Raw genomic sequence first — 23,635 nt, 5'->3', positions numbered from 1 at the left:
GTCTGAGAGTAGTTGGGCTGCAGCTATTTCTCTGTTAATGATTAAATAGCAGCACAAATTATTCCTTGAAGACTTTTGAAGTTGGAGACTAATGACAATATTGCCAACAAATACAGACATACTGTGCTTACTATGCTCTGTAGAATATAAAGCAAAGTTGCTGGAAAATACGTATATTATTTCAACTCTTTAGTATTAAGAGATAAGATAGTGCATAGTAAAAAGTATAATTTTACTAGAATATTTTTGCTACTTTTTCAACATGTTAATTGATTCAGCTCATCTAGCTAAACAATAGTTATAATGCCATTTCCCATTGGAGGTAGAGAAGTGAAATGCAGAAAATGATACCCTAGAAGTAATTGAATCAGTCTACGTGGATAATGTCAGAATAAGGTTCATCAGAGCTCCGGGTTTAGACTCTAGATATTTTTCACACAGGAATGCAGTTCTAACACTCTTATGTGGTGCAGTCTTGGTTGCTGAGCAGGTGGCTTCTTGGGTGTCTCCTTCTTCACTTGATTCTAAGGAGTCAAGGTTATCGATCACTGCACAAAGGAATAGCATTCTTTAGGTGTCTCAGTGTGTGACCATGGAAACAATTCAGCAGGAAACTTGGCAAAATCTTGAAAACCCAGGTATATCACAGCCTGCACATAGACCACCTGGTCTGCTCTTCTAAGTCACCTGCCTTGCAGGTTAGCGATGTTCCATTTCCTGTCTCCAGAGCAGAGACACTTCACTGCTCTGTTTGAAACTCCCTACACTTCTCCCTCGTCTTCCTCTTACCCCTTCTATTGTCATTTCACACTCCCTTCATTGCTCTTTCTCATGTGGGGAGACCTTGAAAATCTTGTGTTGAACGTAGAGAGCTTCCTCTCCACACTGGTGCCCTTTGAACTGTTTACAAGGCTGAGAAATATCGTCTCTTGCGTCTGAGACATAGACCTATGTTGAGACCACCTTTTAGAGCAGTTTGCCTTCACTAAGACAAAAATTAGAGAGTACGCTCTTGGAAAACTGAAGTAAATTTACATTTTACTTTGAAAGATCTAGTGGAGCAATTAGAATAAACATATTATTTAAATATTGGTCTTTGCCCTGGCCAGGTGGCTCGGTTGGTTGGAGCATCATCCCATGAACCAAGAGCTGTGGGTCTGATCCCTGGTCAGGGCACATACCTAGATTGTGGGTTTGGTCCCCAGTTGGGGTGCATACAGGAGGCAACTGATCGATATTTCTCTCTCACAATGATGTTTCTGTCTTTCTCTCTATTGCTTCCTCTCTCTGTAGAATCAATAAAAATATCCTTGGGTGAGGACTAAAAATAAAAGTAATAAAGAATAAAATAATATATTTGACTTTGGAACACAAAGATCAGGTAAAAATTTTATTTATTCTTGGGTCTTTTTCTAGTGTGTTTTTCTCATAAATAGGCATGTTTCCAATACCCTCTGAGAGAGTAGGAAGGGAAAACCAATCAGCATTCTGTGCACTGGAGAGCTGCAGGTCTTACAACAACTTATGCCGCACACAGGGTTGAGGAAATAACATTTCGTTAACCGTTTCGAGCTCTAGTTTTGCAAAGGAAATAATGCAGAATCCAGGACATGAACCTTTGTCTTTCCCTTTATCTCCATGAGACTTTGTAAACGACCATGAAAGACTTACGTGCCTGTGTTTTGTCATCTAGAAACAAGGGTAATGATGTCCGTCCTGCTTACCCCTCAGGGTTGTTGCAAAGGAAACAGTAAGACACTGTTTGCAAAAGTCCTTTGAAAAATTGCTACATACATCATGACTTGCTGAAGGACTCTGCTGAGTCTTTATTTCTGCTAACACCAGAGAGCTGGATGAATTGTCTTCAGACATATTTCAAATTTTGTGACCAGATGACAATATGACCTTCCAATAAAGAAATATTAGGTTTCTGTTTTCTATAGAAATTACTGTAGAAATTCAACCCTTTACAGGAATAGCAGCTAATTAGTTTAAAAAAACCTCATCACTTTGCTAGCATATTCCTACTATATAATCAATGTAAGGTATGTATGTTGACTAACAGGACCCAGCAATCCTCATATTTGATGAGATGTCATCCTAAAAATATGTATATGTTTATTTAGTAATTATGTAGATACTTATTTCTTGTCTTCCTACATTTCCCAAAAGAGTCAAATAAAATAAATGCAGAGAATGGGATTCCAGGATACACTGGGTCCATGGTGCAGCGTGAGCTCAGAACAGATGCCTCAGGAAAGGGAAGCTCTTAATTCAGGTTCCTGCAGCCCAAGCCTTGAGCTCCCATCTCCTTACCCGGTTGCCTTGTCGCTGCTGAGGTGGAAGCTTCTGGGGGCTCATCTCCATCACTGAATTCTGTGGAGTCATCACTGCTGATCACTGCACAGAGAACAAAACTCCTTAGGATCTCATGGTGGCCCAAGGAGCCCACGGCCAGGAAAGCCCATGACAAGAGCACTAGGCAGACCTAGAAACTAAGTTAACTTAGGTCCCCGTGGTCTGTGCCCTAAGGTGTGTGCCTGCAGGTTGCTCCAGGTCCTACACAGAAGGTGGTGAGATTCAGGCACAGAGGGCAGCTGAGCCCTTCCTGCAGCTCTTCTTCCCCCCCAGTCACCTTGTCTCCCACCTCCACCTCACTCTGCTTCTGATCCCCACCCCCATTCTACTTCAACTCATTTCTTTATTCTACCTCTTACCTTCTCCTTCAGCTACCTCTTACCTCCACCCTCAGTCTACCTGTTACCTCCACGTTCATTCCACCTCTTCCTTCATTCGCTATTTACTTTTTCACTTTCCTCTTGGCTCAGCCCATTTCTCCTACTCAAGCCTGTCTTTCTGGCAATGGTATCACTTTATACCTCTCTTTCTCTTCATGAGTTTCTTTCTCCATCTCCTCTCAGAAATATTTTGGCTCTCTGATTTTGTTTCTTAAAATCTTATTTTCTCTTTTATTCATCTTCTACCACCATACTTTACTTTCTTGCTTTTGAAGTAGTCCTTCAGATATCAATGATTACTCCTGCAATTTCTGTCTTTTGGTATTTTCCCAATTCCTGGAAACCCTCTTCTGCTAAACTCACAGCTACGGTGCTGGTTCCCTCCTCTCCTGCCTCCATGCTGCAAGTCCCCTGGATCTCTTTGATGGACCCTGATGACATGTCCTAGACCCTTGCCCAGTACCTGGGATTCACATCACACACTCTTTCAGTCAGTCTTACCTATTATGTCAAACGCTGGGTTACAGTTAGTCCTTGTTTGGGTTTGCTTTTCAAGTTCTGAATTAAAAAATGGCTTTTCCTTCTTTATATCCACCAGATATACAGAACAGGAATTTAGTTTGATTCTATGGTTGGGTAGCTCCGCTCCTGGACCAAATTGCAAGAAATGAAGAATTTCATTTGTTTCCCAAAAGGGAGTGAGGGCCCTCTCTAGAATTAAGCCCTTCTCCCTGTATTCCCACTGCAGGGAGAGCTCCCCCACCCTCTCCTTCCCTGCTGCTCAGCTCCGTCCTTCCTTTGTGTCTCTCTGAACTCTGTGTTTTTTAGTTTTTAACTTTCTTTTTTTACCTACTCTTGTTCTTCTTTGATGATAATTTTTTTTCAAAAATAAAAATCATATTTACAGTAAGACACAAGATAAAAATGGGTAAGTCATAAATTTTGAATGATTACAGAGGAAGCATAGCTGAGTAACCACCACTTTGGTTAAGGAATAGAAGATTACTATCACCCAGAAGCTTCTTAGTGATGCCTGCTACTAACGGTCCCCACCAATCTAGCTCATGTTAATCGTCATTCTGATTTTTAACATCATAGATGATTAAGGTTGCCAGTTCTGAACTTTATATAAATTTGTATAAATTGAATCATGCTTTCTCTCTGTGTGTCATTTGGTTGTGGGCATTTGGCTTATTTTCTCAACATTATGTGTGTTACAGTTGTCTGTATTTATTTTGCATATTTATTTTCATGGCTGTATGGTATTCTGTTATAGAAATTATCCATTAAAAAATAAAACCAGCCCTGACCAGTGTGGCTTAGTTGGTTAGGTGTCATCCTGCCAAGCAAAATGTTGCTGTTTCAATTTTGGATCAGGGCACAGGCCTGGGTTGCAGGTTTGGTCCCTGGTCGGGGCATGTATGAAAGGCAACTGATAGATGTTTCTCTCCCTCTCTTTCTCCTTCCCTTCACCTCTCTCTAAAAAAAATAAATAAATACAACAAATAAATAAATAAATAAATACAATCTTAAAAAAATAAATAAAATCTTAAAAAAAACCACTGAAAGATGACACCAAACTGTTTTACAAAATATCTGCAAAGGCAGAGATTTAGTCGTGCGAGTTTGCTTGGGGGGAAGGTGTATGAAGGGTGGGCAGCTGTGGTGGGTGTCCTTTGATCCCCACAGTGCAGGACAGGCCTGCTGCTGAGGCCACAAGACCATATTGGGTTTAAACAGCAGAGCCACCTGACCTGGTTTGGATTTTTGAAAGGCCCATTGAGCTGAAGTGCAGAGAAAGGGCTGAGGGGAGCAAGAGAGGAGGAAGGAGCCCAGGAGCAGACAGTTCCTCTACTGAAGTGAGAAGTGCTGGGGATCTGGATTAGAGTGAGTGCGCTGGGGTTGGAGAAAAATGGACAAATTGGAGATATTTTGAAGTTGAAATTGACAGAAGTGGCAAATAAAATTATGGTTGTTTTAATCCACTAAGTTTTGGGGCTCTTCCTTACTCAGCAGTAGATAACTGGTACAGCCTTCACACAGAGAGGTCCATTAGATCTTCCTGCAAAGATCTTTGGGCATTTGGCTGAATGAGCCTAGGTGACAGGTCTGGGCTGGAGATGTGCAGTTAGAAATCAATAGATCATAAATGGTGACTGAAGCCTTGGAGAGGATGAGATGCCTGGAAAGAGGCCTATTTTTATCTTAGGGGGTTCTGGGGACATTTTGATCACTGTGGACACCTTACCTTCTCGATGGTGTTAGGAACAGACCCTTGTGCCTTCTTTCCTGTGGCCATTTCCTCAAATAAGACAATGCTTTGTCCTCTTTCTCTATACCTGGTCCACTCTACCAGTTGTTTATTCATTGTCCTTTACTCATTCTCACTATAGGTCTCCCTGTGCCCTCCCAATTTTTTCTATTTACTGGTATTCATTTCTCCCTTCATACACATTTCCCCCACACTTTTTTATCAGTTTCCCCCAGGGCCCAGCAGGGTCTAGGGTGATTAAAAGGTGGTGCCCGGGACACAAGAAGGTGTCAAGAGTGAGATCCTCCTTGTCTGTGTCCCAAGGTCACACTCGCTACCCTAGACCTGACCCTGCCATCCCTTACCTCATATTTTAGTTTATCCTAACTTAAGCTTCCTACTTTTTTCCATTTTATCCCTGCTCCTAAATTAGTAATGTGACTGTGTACGCCTCTTCTGTATCAATTTTGTCTTCCCGTGCATTTTCCTGATCGCAAGCATTCAAATCATCACCCAAATTCTTCCCCTGTGCTTTTTGTTCCCTGCATCAAGTCCTTCCATTTGCCACTTCATTTCTAAAAGTCCTCCACCTGGGCTTCCTCACTTGGAAATCTAACCAGCAGCATCACCCATGACTTCCATGTTTCCGTTTTAACTTCTAAAAATGAAGTGCAACTTATTTCTTTTCACCAACTCCACAACATGGCACTATTTGGATTCCATATCAATTTATGTGAATTCTCTCCCACTCTTATACTTTGTTGTCTGGTATCTACCAGTCCACCTTCTCCATAGTCTCTCTCTTTGCATTCTCCTGCAGGGACACCCCTCCAGTGGAAAAATGAGCTCTCTTTCTCCTTGGCTTCTCCACCCTGTTAAAAGCAGCCAGAGGCTGTACACAGGCTGTGTGTCCTGGGTGGTGTTAAGGTGGGTGGGGAAGATGGTTAGTATGGGAGAACAAAGCTTTTGCACTTGTAGAAAAGCAAAGATATACTTAGATCATTGGTAAGGTAGGTAATAATTACCTTCTTCATTATGGGGCAATGGGCTGGGTGTCTCACTTCTTGCATCTCCATTACTCCCTTGGAGGGGTACTTGTTCACAGAATTCTGAAATAAAGAACACAGCAGCTGAGGTCCACAGAGCCTTGCTCTGCCCTGTTACCATTTTGTTGACACCCCCCCCCCCCCACCCCAGCTTCTCTCTTCTTTTCCTGTTCCTGCTTATAGCCTGACTGCATGTATGGCACCTTCATTCATGGAAAGTGTTTGTGCTTCATTGATTCCATGGCCAGCTCTCCCTGACCTTTGTTTCTGTCTCTCTTCCCCAGTGAGGCTCTGCAGCTCTTTGCCCTTTGTCTCTTAGTTCGTTCTGTCTTTCTTTAGCCAGGTCTGTTTTAGGAATATAGCAGGCTCCATTTCTGTATTCTGTGTCTCTGTGATTTCCCTCTCTTTGTTAATAGATGTCTCCTTGAAATGTGCCTTACTTCATTCTCTGCCACCAGCAAGTACCCCTGGCCCCTCCACACTCATCGGACCCAGCCACTCAGTCTTACCTGCTGGCTCAGACTCTTGGGCACGTTGTTCATTTGCTCGTTGGTTTTCAGGTGCATCGCTGTCATTGGTTGCACCTTTTCTCTTCACACTTATCTGTTCTGTTTCAGAGAGGTGCTCTGAGAGTCCATTTTCAGGTGGGGCTGTACCTAGACCACGTTTTGATTTACAGATATTTCATTTGCTCTCTGCATCAATCAGGGTCCAACAGGAAAATACAAAGCTCTCTAAGCTTTTAGAGCCGAGGGAATTTAATCCAGGGGATTAGTTATACAGTTGATAGAAGAGGTGAGATGTCCAAATGGAAGAATGCAACAACCCGAAGAATGATCAACAGGAAGCTATGCCAGAGATCAAGAGTGAGGTCATGTGCCAAGGTTACTGAGTAGGTAGAAGCTGGACCATGGCTGCCTGCTTGGTGGGAGGTAGAGTCATGGGAGACGCAGATACTGCCAGAACTGAGGCCCATGAAAATGACAGCAAAATACCTGGCTTCTCAATTGCTTCCACTCTCCAGTCTCTTGCTAGGGTCTCCCGGGTTAGGGACCCAGCAGGAAGCAGTAGCAAGTGAGCTGGCAAGCAAGTCTGCAGAGGTCTGTGGCCAGAGATAGAGGGCAGAGCACAGCAGGGAATGATAAAGAATGAATTTCTGAGTAAACCGCCCAGGACCTGTGCACCCCCTTCCCCACAGTGAACCTCCTCTGCACATTATTAATTCCATTGATCCATCCCACTCTGTTCCTACCAACCTCAATAATTTATGAATGGACAAATAATTTTTTCAGTGCAGTTTGGATCTTTTATGTAGTTCTACTTTCTAAGCAAAGTAACTTATGCAAAATATGATTTAAATATTAATTCCCACAATTTTAACATAGAACCTGTGCCATGCTACATGTTTTGTGCCACATCCACAGTTCCTTTGAGCCTCCTCTTGGTGGGGTTGAGGGGGTGATTGAGACACAGCCTTTTCCTTTCCTGTGCATGTTGCAATCAACCATTTCTGCTGGGTCAGACTCTTGGAAACCCTTATTGGTGGTTTGTTTGCATCATTTGGAATGTAGGTTGAAACTTCTCTATATTCATTGTTCACCCTCACTGAGATGCTCTGGGATCTCATTCCCAGGTAAGCTTGCCCCTGGACCACATAGTGTGTTATAATGTCATTACCTCCTTCACATACACCCTACGTACACAGACACATACGCATCGAATCTCTCCTCTGCTCATTACCATCACAATTCCTTCCTCTCACCCCTTCCTGTTCCCACCAGCTGCACTGGTAGGTCCATGGCTAACAAGGATTCATACATTTTAAAAGACATTTTAAAATTCAACTTTTTGAGTAAATGTGACTTCCTAAAAGTATAATCGTGCTTTCAAAAATCACTCTGAAATTTTTTCTTTTTTAAAAATGTACTACTTTTGAACCTGCTTTCTTAAATAACACATCCCACAGAAGCTACAGATTATGCCTTCTATGGCGCAAGAAGTTCCCTGAGTCTCCTCCATGTCACTCATTTCCATGGGAGGGGCAAGGAATAAAGATGTGAATTTATTATAGCCTGGTGTGCTTCACGGTGAGGAACCTGTGGTCCTCAATTTATTTTCCTGGGCCTGAGGTTGGTATGGCTTTAAGCACTGCTCCACAGCCTGGGGGATAATTAAATCCACCACAGACATCTGTGAGAAAAGAAAATCCACAGCTTACTTCAGTGGTTAATAGCTCAGACTCTGGCCCAGACAAATAATGAACATTAAACATAGTAATATTAACAAATGCAAGGAACACTGGTGAAGACCCAAGCATGACTGTGATTGCTTTACATGACATAACTTGTTAAAAATCTATCCCTCACCCTGTGAAGGGATACTAATTTCATCTCCACTCTATAGATGATGACACTGAGGGACAAAGCAGGGGGGTCACATCTCCAAGGTCACAGGGCAGAATCTGAAGACAGGTGCGGGTCCCCAGACCTCCTGCTGTGACACTGCTCCATGGCAGAGTTCAATCCCTAGTCTCAGTGGCTGAACTTGTACAAATGGCCCAAGTCTCCAAGCTGAGTCTCTGTTCTCTGAAAAACCCAGATGACATACCATCACTTCTAGTGTTTGAGAAGATTACCTAAAATATTGTCTGTATTACTGTAAGGGATATTGTGACTGATCAGAAAATTACCTTTCTATGATTAATGTCTTAAATTTTATTAATGTCTTAACATTATTAGAGTGTTATAGGTTAAGGGAAGGTCAAGAGTTGTCAACAGTAGTTATTGGTTGCTAAAGTACCAAAGTGTTTTCCTAGAGTCTGGTCAGGTGTTTGGTGGGCAGCTCCTGGTCTGCTGCCCTGGAGATGATGGGACAGGGTTTGCACGGGATTCACATGATGTCCATGGTTCTTTGTGAGGGACCCAACAGGTGAGAGACCCTGGCCCAGGAGTCTCTAACCCACCCCTCCCTCTGCAGTGCTGGCCACCACTGGATGTGATGTCAAAGCAAGGCTTCAGACAGAGTCAAGCGAGACAGAGGCAGAAGACTGTGAAGCCAGTTGCACGGGCAATAGGTCCAGGCCCTGGTTGTCAGGAGCTGGCAGCACGGGCATTTAAGGAGTATGGAAGGACCAGCCCTCCCAGCAACCAGGAAAATGAAGGCTCTGTTATCTAAATCTTTGGGGAAACTGCAGATGCAAAGAATGACGCTCATGGGCAATCAGTACTAAAAAGAAGCAGCCCTCGTCCCACCACTGCCCATGCCAGCATGGGACAAAAACGCAAATTATCACATAACAGTTACTAGGAACACACCGTTGTAATTTGAGGGGTGTGGGCTGTTCCAGGACAGGCTTGGATATGAGTTCTCACCAGGTCCTAAGGGGAAGAGATTAGAAGTTCATTTCAGAAACTGAAGTTTATTTCAGTAATGCCATTCTCCCCTAGTCCCCTCTTAATCCTTACAAAGTAGGACTTGAAGATCCCCTCCCCTCAGGCGTCAATACAGAGACCACATGCACCTGGAGGATCCCACCTGACTCTTGCCATCAGACCCAAGTCCCTCTTTGGGCTGAGAGGGCCTTGGCCAGTTCTTCTCACTAAGCATCCTCCATGAGCACCTCGGGTAACTGGCAGTGGCCTTTCTTGGTACCCATGGCCATAGCGAACCTGTTTTTGCCCCTAGAGCTGCCCCTGCCTGGTGGCCTTACTGTAGTTCCTGCAAAGTCCTGGTGCCTCATCCTACCTCCCTTCACACCTCACCCTGCCTCTGCATGACTGCTTCTCTGCCTTGTCGGCCTTTTCATGAGGTTCAGTGTCTGATTCTCCTGTACTTATTTCAGATCCTCATGTTCTTCTTTTTGTATGTTTCTCTCTGCATATATTTCTCTGTTTTTGTTTCATGCTTCTGTCTTTTCCATTAACTTATCTGGGATTTGTAAGGATTAAGAACACAGGCTCTGGGTTCAGAATGTCTGGGTCCATCCTGCTCATTTGACCCCAGGCCAACTACACACATGGTCTCTCTCGGTTTCAGTCTCCTAAGGGCAGAACCAGCACATAAGTAAGACTAACCTCTAATGGCAGGTGCGACCACTAAGCCCACAACTGCCAGAGTAAATGTTCAATCAAGTGAGTTCTTAATAATATGATTGTTTTATTGTGTCCGGTACCCTTTTCTCCTGTCTTTCATTTCCCCTTCTTATTCTCTGTCTCAAAGCATCTACATTTTCTTCTTGGCATCTTACCACTTCCCCTCTTCTCTCCCCACATGATTGCCCATCTCCTTGAATACTGCTCTTGAACAGTATCCCCGACATTTAATAAGTCCTGTTTTCTGTCATCATCAAGGGTCTCTTGTGTGATGGTGACCCTGTACCCACAGTTCTTAGCCCTCCAGTTTCAATCTGCTACAGGGTCGTTATAAATCACAATTACTTCCAAGTCAACCTTCTTGTGAAGCCTGGTTTCCTGATCCATTGGGTTCCTGTTCCTTTGTCCTGACTATTGGGCCCATAATCTCTTGTCAGAGCTGCTCCTCTGGGATCAGCCCATGGTTTGCCACTCATACAAACACCCCTCCTTGCCTTCTCCAAACTCCTCAGCAGTTCTTCCCTGATTCCTCAAATCCACTCAGGACTCAGGGCCCACCTCCCTTTCCCCTTTCCTCTTAGCAAATGAGAATCAGTTTTTATTTGGATGCAATCACCTTGTTCAAGGCTCAATTGGGTGTTAAGGTTCTCCACATTTTCCTCTCCATCACTTTCTTGGTGACAAAGTCTCTCGTGGATTGCTGAGAAAATGGAGAGAGAAGACACTTAGAGAATTCCATCAGCAACCAGGGATATCACTTCAAATTTACATGCTTAGGAATTTCCAGACCTTGGATCTCTCAGACCTGAGTTGGTTTCCATCCTTGTGGTAAAGTTCCCCATCATTGCTAGACAGAAAAAAGAACCTCCAACAAGCAACTCTTTATATTTCTCACACAGAAAGGAGCCACTCAAATGTCAGAGTAAAGGAACTGTGAAAACATCATGAGTCTGTTAACTCATGTGAAAAAAATTCATATGGCTGGGAAAGCATAAATCAAAATAAATACTGGAAGTGAAATGTGTTTTCTGAACTGCTCAAACTGTAACAAAGAAACAGAGGGAGACCTCAGTAGATGAACTAGGATCCTAGAGAGATCCATGTGCATAAAAGAAAGAGCCCAACAGCTCTAAAGATGGGGCTGAAGAAGAGAAGGATTGGACTTCATTGGGTCAGGGAGGATGAGTGTCTCCCAAAGAGACAGACCAGGAGACATTGGTAGAATCAGACAGACCTGGTGCAGGGGGCACAGATTTCTGGAACAAAGGAAGGACACTGAAGCTGCAAGCAGGGGGTGGATATTTCAGCCTTGGAGGGTGTCCCTAGGCTCCTGGACCAGGGGCACAGAAGGCTGCCAGTGAGGAGAGATGAGAGCACCAGCCCAGGGCCTCTGCATGTAGGTGACCCAGCAAATGTAAGGAGGAAGGAAATAAACCAAGAAGCCTAGGTGTGGGTGTCCATGGAGAGTCCAGGAAGGATGAGACACTGGAAGGAGGTAAAGGTGACCCAGGCTGTTGACGGGAGCTCCTCCTGGGACCATGCCCATTGGTTTGGTGATGGACAAGACTGTGGGAACCATGGATGCTTTGTTATCCCAGGAATAAAACCATTTCTCCTTCTTTAAGAACAAATTTGACTTTGGGTTAATTTTCTTGCTCATTACTCTGGAAACCTGATGAAAATGGCCTCTCATCTGTGTTACTAGGCCAACAATGGGTTTAGGGTGAAACATGACCAATGACTGTAGGTAGATAAATTACATGTGCACTAGGAGGGACTAGACGTAAATTATAAGCTGTTTTTGGTCTTCCTCCAATGTGGTGACTCTTGCAACTCAGCTGTCCTTTGCGGTGTCTCTGTAAGTTATGAATACAGAGTTGTTGTTACATGAGACATTGACTTCCTTGGATACGGTGTGGCTAAATTAGGGTGAATCCTACACTAAGCTGTCACTCAAGGCAGGTAGTATTCAGGTTGGTGGACTGCTGTGTGGACCACTGCAAGTGGTCCTGGAGAAAAGCAACAACTGATGCTGCCTTATTGGGATGTTATATTTCTTGTGATTTGTCCTTCTAAGTATATCTGACGCCGCTGTGGCTGTGGTTGTCCTGTGTGACTCTAAATGCCTACTTAAGAAGACCTTAAGGTGGGTGTTATACTGTAGCTATTATTCAGTAGGCCTTGAGAAGGATCATGATATGTCCATTTTCTTAACTGGCATATCCCCACCGCCCACCACTGTGTGTGGCCCATGGTAGGAACTGAATATATACTTGTCAAAAAAAGATTATCCCTGTATCCAGAGGTAGGTAATAAACCTAATTACCATTTTCAAAGCTTTTATAAACGTTGTTTAGTTCAGGGTATTCCTGTTTGTTGACCTCGGTGAACAATGCTTCCAGAAGTGGCAGGTCAAATTTCTTCTCCAGTTGACTGAGAACATTGTACACCACTTTCTGTACAGGGACCAGGTTTCTACAGGATTCTTGACAATCCTTAAAAAATAAAAATGGGGAAACTATAAACCCAGTCTTCCAAATTACGGAAGGTCCATCGAAAATGATTTTATTGTTAATTTTTACAATTTCCTTACATAGATATTTTCTCATGTAAAGTTTTAGAATTTCTGTTTATTTGTATGGCTACTAAGTGACTGTTACATAATAAGCCGTACTTACTTCATACATTTTATCGGTGATAATTTCACGGTCACGAAGAACCTCAAGGAAAGGAAATCCTTTTTTTATTGCACTTGCAATCTCGATCTTATGTCTTCTGAAGTGCTTGAAAACAATCTCATAGACAAGGTTTTCGTCTCTATTCTGGTCTTCTGTGGACATCCTAGAGAGGAAGGATACCATGTGGAAAAGGTCATCAAGATTTGGAGATGCTTGTGGAGGCTGCAAGATTTTATACATTAAGGATAGGCTGTGAAGAACCCGCGTAGGTAAAGTTATTGGTCTTGAGTAGAGAGAAAAATAAATGGAATTAAGAGAATAAACAAAGATTTAAAGGAAGAAAGAATTTAAAGGTGGAAATTGAGAAAGACTTAAACACAAAACTGAGAAAAGTCAAGTTCAGTCTGTCTCAATCATTGTAAAGCTATCTTCACATATCTGATTTTTTTAATTAAAAATTTTTAAATCTGTACAAAATTATGATGGAGTAAACAGGTCATCCACAGAGAAATAAAAAATAGTGGAATAACAATAGAATCTAACCTTGAACATGCATCTTAATTAACAACAAATAGAAAATAAATCTCAAATTTAAAAACAAGGTGTCCCCTCTCTGACCAATAGAAGTTAAGAGATATACCACCCTGCATTATAAAATTAGTTCATAAATGAAAAGATGCAGTTTGAAAAAGATATGATATAATATAAATTGAGTATTCCATAAGAACATCAATTAATTTCTTCTGGGACTTCTGCTTTGTGTTAGTATAAATCTATTTGTGCTTTGTTATATATGGTGAATCTTTTCAAGCACCTGAACTTCAAAAATCACTGTTGTTTCTGGTGGAACTAATTATAAACATGAGTCTAATTGTGGTTCTTAGTTGATAATTGTATTACTGTGATAATAATGTTTTAATCAACATCTTGTATTCCTAAATGTTATGAAGATACATGCAATTATTTTTTGTCAAACCAGAAAATAATTATTGGCACTTTCCACTCCCCATTAAGCATCAGGGAATAATAATGTCACATAACTGTGTCCAATTCCTGCAAGAAAAAGTTTCTGGTTAAGGATGGAAGGTAAAGAGAAACTTTTGTTTTCTCTTTTATTGGCAACCCCAGCGAAGTGGTAATAAAGGAACTGGGTTCCCCATGACAAAGGGAATGATGGGCACAATGAATAGGTGAGAGATTTCAACCAGAATCTGTAGGACAACATGTGGTCAGAGGAGCAGTAACGGCTATTGCAGGTGGGGGATGCTCCAGCAGTCAGGAAAACAATGATGTGCCCTGTGGATCCTGAAGAGAAGGGAGGCTTGCCAGGGAGACACTGCGCTGAAAACTGACTTGTTGTGTGAAAAATGAAGGACAGAACAGTGTACCCCCCTACTCCACAACCCACAAGCTGACCACTGGGAGCCCTGCAGCCCCGGAGACAAACATTGCTGTCTTTCTGTCACCACGTGTTACTGCTGCCTGTCACTGCATTTCATATATGGAATAGTACGTCATGTATGATTATGTATCTGACTTCTTCTGCTCATCGTCCATGTTTTTGAATAATTAGAAGTTTGCTCTTTTTACTGTAGAGAGTATTCCACTGTGTGTTTCTACCACAATCTGTTTATTCATTGTCCTGTTGGTGAACATTTGGATTGATTTCAGTCTGAGACTAGAGTAAATAAAGCTGCTGTTCTTTTTGTGGCGAGATGTTTGTATTTCTCTTGGGGGAACAGCTAAGACTGGACTTGCTGGGTCATTGTGTAAGTGTGTTTAAGCATTACAGACTCTACCAAATTGTTTTTCGAAGTCCATTAATATAGCTTTTCTAATTTCAGCCATTCTAATGTTCGATGTGCTGTATCAAATTTGATTTGTACTTTCTTTTTAAAACATGCAGCAGTTTTTTAGAAGATTTTATTTATTTATTTTTTTAGAGAGAAGGGAAGGGAAGGAGAAAGAGAGGGAGAGAAACATCAATGTGTGGTTGTGCCTCACGTGCCCCAAACCGGGGACCTGGCTCGCAATCCAGGCATGTGCTGTGACTGGGAATTGAACTGGCAACCCTTTGGTTCGCAGACCCACGCTCAATCCACTGAGCTACACCAGCCAGGGCTGATTTGTATTTTTTTAATGACAGATGATAGTGATCACATTTTCACATGTTTATTGGTTATTCATATATCTTACTTTGTGAAGTGTCTGTTCTAGTCTTTGGCCCATTTAGATCACTGTGTTGTCTTTTACTACTTATTGTTGTGTAGGAGTTTGTTATATGTTGTAGAGAGAAGTGTTTAGTTTGATTTATGTATTGGAAATATTTTCTCTTAGTTTGCCTTTGATTTTCTTAACTGTTTATTTTTTATTGTTTTATTTTATTTTTTAATTAAATTTACTGGGGTGACATGGGTTAATAAAATTATATAGGTCTTAGGTGTACAATACTATAACGTTGTCTGTGTCTGAGTTTTAGTTTAATTTTTTATTTTTTGCTTGATCCCTTCACCTTTTTTCACCCGGCCCCACAACCCCCTCCCCTCTGACAGCTGTCAGTCTGTTCTCTCTCTATGTATGAGTCTGTTTCTATTTTGTTTGTTAGTTTATGTTGTTCCTTGGATTCACACAATGGAATACTACCTGACGTGAAAAGAAGGACCTCTTACCCTTTGTGACAGCATCAATGGACCTGGAGAGCAGGGTGCTAAGTGAAATAAGCCAGGCAGAGAAAGAGAAGTATCATATGATTTCACTCATATGTGAAATCTAATGAAAAAATAAATTAGCTATATCTTTTGATGAAGAAAACATTTTAATTTTGATGAAGGCAAATCTATTTCTTTATGGTTAATAACTTTAGTGTGCTAGGAAATCTTTGCCTACCCAAATTCTTAATGAAAATATTAAAAAAGCCATTTACACAGAAGCATGGGCATTTTTCTGGACTTTCTGTTCTGCACCATTGATCTATTCGTCTGTCCTTAAGCCGGTAGCATATTGGCTTGAATACTACAGGTAACAAAGTCTGGGACTCAATTAGGAAGATTATTTTGGCTTTCCTAAGCATTTTGGTTTTCCACATATTTTCTATTATTTTTTTATTCAACAAGCATTTATTGAGGGCACCGTTGTTTTATTTTCAATATTATTTTGTATTGGTTTCAGGTATGCAGCACAGTGGTTAGAGAAGCATATACTTTACAGAGTATTTCCCCCCCCAATATATCTACCTGGCCCCATGTCTTTGAAAATCAATTTGTCTGTCTTAATAGGAAAAGCCTTTTGGATTTTTATAGCCTTTTGTATTGAACTGACAGATAAATTTGGTAAGAACTGACATCTTAACAATATTAAACTCCAATCTGTTTACATTTTGTAAGTTCTCCATTTATTTAATTTTTCTTAATTTTTTCTAGAAGTGTTTATAGTTTTTAGTATAGAAGTCATGTACATCTTTTCTTAAACTTATTCCTTACACTCCAAGTATTGAGCTGAGTGGTAAAGAAAATTTAAGTTAAATAATTTCTTTAAATATAAAAAATTGGAACAATATGGTTTCAAATTCAACACTAGGAATATGAAAATATAGATTGAAAAATGATTTTGAAAAATTGAGAGTAATCACTGGTTGAATGGAATCAGACTTTATAAAACCTTTGAAAGACTAAAAAATAAGAAGAAATGCAGTTTGCATTTTTAGAGAGAAAAAACAAGGAAAACAATAGGACTCTAAAAATTAAAACAGATAAAAGCACTATGAAAATATATAATTTAAAACACTAAATGAAAATTAAAAAATGATAATACTGGAAGGCATAGGATCAAAAATTGAATCCAAGAAGAGACATAAGAAAGACAAAGTGATGGAAAATTCCTTAAAATCAAAGATAGGTGAGTGATTGTGGGGGAGGGTGTGGGTGGAGGTGGAAGAGGGCATAGAGCAGATAAATGTAATGGAAAAAAATAAAAATAAATAAAAAAATAAAAAGCTAGGCAAGTAAAGTTACCCAAATGTGAACAAGACAAATAATAAGAACATTAATTTCCATATCCAAGCAAATTCAAGAAACAAATAGTGGGACAAAAGCTTTATGGATGGCAAAAAAAATTCACTTCTAGTTTTTGACTCTTCACATATACAATAAAATGGTCAAAATATATAGACTATGGAGAAATTAGAAAGAAGGATTTTATTATTTAATTTTAAGATCTAAAAAATGAAAACACCATTTTTCAATGTCCTTGCAATGTATATCTATGTGGATTATAATCTTAGCCACAAAAATATCTTAGTAAGTTATAATCAGCAGAGGCTAAACAGGTTGCATGTTAAAGAAAATAAACCACCCAGAGATTTTGTAAAGCAAAACAAAAAGTATGGTGTTGGGTCAAAGATGAAATAAAACCTGTTGTTAGAGGCTATTTCCGCCCCCCCCCAAAAAAAAGGAAAGATAATGAAATGAGAAAAAGTAATAATAGTTCAACATTAGGAAATCTCTTTATGTAACTCATTACATCTACAAACAAAAGGAAAAAAAGTTATAAATAAATCACTAAATGGCAGTAAAAGGGAATTTGATAAGACCCAAGAGCTATTGTATACAAATTATATAAAATAGATGCTAACACAACATAAAGTCTCCCAAAATAACAAATATTACAGTAAACATTGAAATAATAAAGTCATCTAAATAGAAAAAAAAGACAAGGATGCCTATATTATCATAATTGTTATATATATACATATGTACATGTATATATATGTATTTAGAAGTTTTAGCTAATGCAATAGGATAAAAAATGAAGTAATTGGTATAAATAATAAAATACAACATTGTATGTCTTATGATTATATACATAGAAACCCAAAGGACCTAACTAAAATCCATAAAAACCAGAAAAGAAACTTACCAACATGCATGAATAAAAAAATAAGTATATGAACTTACAGATTTTAGATGGAACAACATAAACTGAAAAGAAACAAAATAATTTGTCAGACACAGTAGCAAATACATACTTAGAAACATGTGAACGGTATGGACCTATGTGAAGAAAACTACTGAAGGACATTAAATGCGATCTAAATAAATGGAGATATACAAGGTGCCCCCAATTAGAAAAAGAGCAGTTTAAAAACATCAGTTCTTCTGATATTATTGTATAAATGTGGAGCGCTTGCAACTTGTAATGCCACTGATACGGGATAAAGTAATATAAAAACTTATATGAGAAACAATACGAGTCCAAGAAAAATATAAAAAGAAAGTAGGCAGAGGGGGATTCAATAGATTTAAATGTAAAAAAAAAGAAACAAAAACCCAACATAGTGTTAAAGGACAATGTAGAAAAATATTTTCAACACATATGACTAAAGATTAATATATCTGATAGACAAAGACTCAAACCTATTGATAAAATGACATATAATCTCAAAGAAAAGGGAACTGAACAGTCACTTAGAGAAAACTAAAGTGTCCATTAAACATATGCCTACATAAAAACTAACACATCGAAGAGAAACCATTTCTCACCCACTAGACTGGCAAACACAATTTCCTAAGTGACAATGCAGCGTGGGAGGTGATTCAGAGAAGCAGACATTCATTATTGGTGTGAGCCTGAATGGATAAAGCCTTTACAGAACAGATCTGGCAGTATCTACTAAATTTTAAGATACACTCCATATTGGTCCAGCAATTTGGAACCTAGCCTATGGTCCACTTTGGAACCTAGCCTATGGAAATAAAAACACCAGTCTGCAACTTACAGAAATTAGAGCCCCAGAACTTTTACCGGAGCCTCATTTCCCCCTCAGAAGAAAAACAAGTTCTTCCAGTACTCAAGTAGCCCAAAATAGTCCAGCTCTTCTCCCCTCTCCCCTAGCTCACTTCCTCTGCTGTTCCTTGTCTGCACCAAACACATGTGAGCCCTAGAAACTTGGTGCTGGCTGTCTCCCTGCATAGCGTGCTCTCTGCGCAGATATCCATGTAGTGAACTAACTGCCTCATCTCCTTAAGGTCCTTGTTCCTTGTCACCTTCTCAATGAGACCTGCTTCGACCAACTTACTTGAAATCAAAACCACAGCCCCTTCACCCTGCCCATAAACTCCCAGCCCCCTAATCTAGCTAGCTCTCTTTTTTCCATGTCTTTTATACTCCCTAATATACTAAATTAATTACTTATATATTTTATTTAGTGTTTATTGTCCTATTCATTGTGTATCTTCTCTCAAAAATATATATGCCAAAAGCACAGGGATTGTGGCTTTTTGTCCCTTGATTTTTTTGAGTACCTGATATGCAAAAAGTGATAATAAATATTTGTTGGTTAGATACCCCAAAGTGCATACATTTTTATTGAAGCATTTTTTTTAGTTTTTTAAATTGTTATTCATTTACAGTTGTCTGCATTTTCTCCCCATCCCTCCACCCCGCCCCAGGCGAACCCACCTCCCTCCCCTGCCTCCACCCTCCCCCTTGATTTTGTCCATGTGTCCTTTATAGTAGTTCCTGTAATCCCCTCTCCCCACTGTGCCCTCCCCACTCCACTCTGGCTATTGTTAGACTGTTCTTAACTTCAATGTCTCTGGTTACTTTTGTTTGCTTTTTTCTCTTGTTGATTATGTTCCAGTATTTTTCTAGCAAAATACAACAATAACAGCATAACACTGACCCCTAAACCTGAAAACAGCCTGATGGTTCATTCAGCTAAATGGTTGAATAAATTATGGTAAATCCATACTGCTGGATACATAGTTATTTACTTCTAGGATTCTGATAGAAGAGCATAGCTTTACTGATGAATGAAAACATCAATTTCATACTAATATATTATGATCCCATTTTTACACAAATTGAAGTAATAAAAGTCTTATTTTTTGCATAGACTTGGCAACAAATGTTGGGAGAGGGAAGGAATGCTATACCCCAAGTTGTTAACACTGGTTAGTGAAGAATGTCAGGGTTTTACCCAGGTCCCTTCGGATCCTTCTTTTATCATTTTTGATAACATCAGAGGAAATAGAAATAATATGGTCAAAATAACAACACTTTAGAGTAAGTATATTTAATAATCCTATAGCTTATGAGATAATATTGTTTCTACAAAACAACTGGGAAATCTAGAAATTAAAAATTTGAGTTTTCTAAATAAAAAATAAAGGTAGGAAAAAGAAGAAAATACTGAGGAATAACATTAATAAATGGAATGCAAATCTTATATGCTGAAATCTTTAAAACATTGCTAAGAAAAATTAAAGATCTAAATAAAAAGAAACATCTCACGTTCATGGATCAGAAGACTCACTAATTTCAGATGGCAATTTCCCCCTAATTGATGTATGGGTCCAATGCAGTTGTTATCAAAATCCCCGCAGGACTTTTTGCAGAAATTGGAAAGCTGGCCTCAAATTTTATGTGGAAATACAGAGGACCCAGAATAGCCAAAACAATCTTGAACAACCAAGTTAGAAAACTCATACTTTCTGATTTCAACACTTATTATAAAGCTACATTAATCAACAGTTATAATACTGGCATACAAATAGATAAATGGACCAAGGGAACAGAACTGAGAGTGAAGCAATAAGCCGTTGTTATTGGTCAATGTTTTTTCACAAAAGTGCCAAGACAATTCAATGAGGAAAAGATAGCCTTTCAATCAATGGTAAAAGGATATTTAGAGGTCCACATGCAAAAAACTCATTTATACCTTTACCTCACACCATATACCAACATCAGCTCACCTGAGAGCAGGGCCAGCCCATGGGCATGCATCTATATGGTCATGCAAGGCCCTATGCTTGCTTTAATGCTCTGCTTTCACAGTTTTGAAGTTCTCAACGATTTGTGATCAAGGGTCCCCCACTTTGACTTTTATGGAGTTCTACAAATTGTGTCGCATCCTGTGTCAGAGTGAAGATGATAAAAGCTTTCCAAAGAATATATAGGACATAGTCTTTGTGATTTCGGGTTAGACAAAAAGGTAGCTACAACATCAAAAGCATTACCCATGAGTGGATAAATTGATAAATAGGAACTTAACAAAATTTAAATCTTTTGTGTTTCAAAAGACACCATAAAGAAAATGAAAAACTAGTCCCAGTCTGGGAGAAAATATTAGCCAATCATATTTCTAATGAACAATTTGTATATAGATATGTAAAGTATTCTTATAACTCGTTAGACAAGCAACCTGATTAAAAGATAAGCTAATGACTTTAATAACTATTTCTCCAAAAAGATATATGGAGGGTAGTAAACATGTGAAAAGAGGCTTAATGTCATTCATCATTAGGGAAAAGGCAAATTAAAAATAAAACATGAAATACCAATGCATCCCCCCTGGATTGGCTATAATCAAAGACATAAAACAGTAAGTGTTAGCAAAATTGTGGGATAACTGGAACCTTAATACATGCTAATGGGAATGTAACATGGTCCTTTGAAAACACTGTAAGATAATTTCTTAAACATAATGTTAGCATATGACCCAATGATTTCACTTGTAGGTATCTACCTAGAAATGAAAACGTTATGTTCATACAAAGATTTCTATGTAAATATTCATGGCAGCATTTATCATAATAGTCAAAAATGCAAATGTCTATCAACAGGTGAATGGACAAGTAAAACGTGGCGGCTTCATATAACGGAGTACTGATTAGCAACAAAAAAGAATGAAGTACTAATACCCGCTACAACACGAAAGAACCTCAAAAATATCATTCTCAGTAAGAGAAGCTAGATGCAAAAGACCACATGATCTGTATGAACTTTCCAGAAAAATGAAATCTGAAAAGAAAGAAGAGTAATGATAAAGTAGATGTGGGGCTGGAGAACAGAATAGGGATTGACTACAAATAGCCGTGAATGGACTTCATGGGGTAGTGAAAATGTTCTGAACATGGATTGTGGTGATGGTTACAGAACTCTGTAAATGTACTAAAAGTCATTGAATTGTACAATTAAAAAAAGGTGAATTTTTAAAAACTTTTTTCTTATTGTTGTTCAAGTACAGTTGTCTCAATTTCCTGCCCCCCTCACTTTCACCACTTGATCCTACCCCACTTTGGTTTTGTCCATGTGTCCTTTATAGATGTTCCTGAAAGCCCTTCCTCTTTCCTCCCCCATTATCTCCTCCCACCTCTGGTTACTGTCAGTTTGTTCTTAATTTCAATGTCTCTGGTTATATTTCGCTTGCTCGTTTGTTTTGTTGATTAGGCTCCACTTATAGGTGAGATCATATGGTATTTGTCTTTTACCATCTGGCTTATTTCACTGAGCAAAATGCTCTCCAGTTCCATCCATGCTGTTGCAAAGGGTAGGATGGAATACTATGCAGCAGAAAGAAAGAAAAACAGGTGAATTTTAGAAGTATAAAATATACCTTATTCAAATATTATAGAATAAAGGTAGGCATGCTAAAAGCTGAATAGACTCAGGTGGAGAAAAGTTAGCCATATCTCTTTCTGGAATGCAAGAAAAAAGAGGAAAAATATGAAAAAAATTAATATATGCTGTATAATCTAATGCTTTGACATTCTGCCAGTGGAAATTCCAGAAGGAAGGAAATAAATGTTAACGAAATAAACTGACATAAAACATAGAAATATGTATATTGGATAAGAAACAAAGTTTAGCTATACATATTCTGTTTATAAGGGACATATAAAAAATAAAACAGCTGAACAAGATTGAAAATAAAGGGACTGAAAAAGGCATACCAAACAAATGCAAAGTTAAGAGTGCTCTGTAGCAGAACTAACATCAGAAACAAATATTGATAGAATTTAGGTTGAAAAGTATTACAGTGGAATACTACACAGCAGAAAGAAAGAAGGAACTCCTACCCTTTGCAACAGCATGGGTGGAACTGGAGAGTATTACCCTAAGTGAAATAAGCCAGGCAGTGAAAGACAAATACCATATGATCTCACCTATAAGTGGCACCTAATCAGCAAAACAAACAAGTGAGCAAAATAGAACCAGACAATGGAAACAAAGAACAAACTGACAATGACCAGGGGGGAGTAGGGAGGGGATAACAGAGGAAAGAAGGGGAAGGGTCATCAAGGAACATGTATAAAGGTCCAGTGGATAAAGACAACGCGGGTGGGGGGAGCGGAGATTGCAAGTGGAAAGTGAGGGTTGGGCAGGGGAGAGTAATGGGGGGAAAAAGGGGACAACTGTAACTGAACAACAATAAACAAGTTAAAAAAAAGAATGCAGAAGGTTATTTCATTCTGATAAGATGTACACTCTACCAGTCTATGGGGCAGAAGTAATGGTCTATAAAAAATCTTTAAAATACTAAAGGTAAATATTTTGTAGCTGTGTAGCGTCAGAGCTGGAGTTCAAACACCCCCTCCTCAGCCTTCCCGCCTACCCCCCCCCCCCACCAACTCCTTCCCTTCTTCCTGACTGGCATTAGATAGCACAGCATTAGTCCCTACACTATGCGGCCTTTCGAACATGAAGAAGCCTCAGAAACAACGTGCACTAGGGTCCAAAGCGAATAACAGACTCACAAATGAAACAGATTTTAAGGAAAACATTTTCTAACTGCATGTGATAAGATCAGAATAAACAACAGGACAAAGAAAGAGTTCCCCAACCCATCCTTTCACAGCTCCTTCCAAACCCAAATAAAAATAAAGAACAAATCAAAATAAAAAGTACAGATGATTAATAAATAAACACCAATGAAAACATTACATATAAAAACAAATACACCCAAAGTTGCACAGAGGTAAATATACATGACCTAAAATGAATTTATTAGAAAAAAAGAAACATTGAAAATAAAATTGTTTTAAATCAAGCT

General features: G+C 39.4%; 1 protein-coding gene across 8 annotated transcripts in view; it reads right to left on the bottom strand.

Annotated features, from left to right (window-relative positions):
- The window catches only part of SP100 (SP100 nuclear antigen), a 77,287-nt gene that overhangs the window by 33,540 nt on the left and 20,112 nt on the right, over positions 1–23,635 (bottom strand). For 6 of the 8 annotated variants that reach the window (XM_053919179.1, XM_053919180.1, XM_053919181.1 and 3 more), the window contains 8 exons: positions 12,805–12,967; positions 12,453–12,621; positions 10,743–10,826; positions 9,350–9,412; positions 6,545–6,691; positions 6,015–6,098; positions 3,240–3,386; positions 2,317–2,400 (listed from right to left, as the gene is read on the bottom strand). In XM_053919179.1, coding sequence (XP_053775154.1) covers positions 2,317–2,400; positions 3,240–3,386; positions 6,015–6,098; positions 6,545–6,691; positions 9,350–9,412; positions 10,743–10,826; positions 12,453–12,621; positions 12,805–12,967 — 941 coding nt within the window. The remainder of the gene's footprint in view (positions 1–2,316; positions 2,401–3,239; positions 3,387–6,014; positions 6,099–6,544; positions 6,692–9,349; positions 9,413–10,742; positions 10,827–12,452; positions 12,622–12,804; positions 12,968–23,635) is intronic. The other 2 variants (XM_053919184.1, XM_053919185.1) reach the window with 2 other exon arrangements.

This window comes from Desmodus rotundus, chromosome 2, assembly GCF_022682495.2.
Source record: "Desmodus rotundus isolate HL8 chromosome 2, HLdesRot8A.1, whole genome shotgun sequence".
Classification (NCBI taxonomy): domain Eukaryota; kingdom Metazoa; phylum Chordata; class Mammalia; order Chiroptera; family Phyllostomidae; genus Desmodus; species Desmodus rotundus.
Note: the sequence above shows the minus strand (reverse complement) of the source record. Positions and strands in the feature narration are given on the sequence as shown.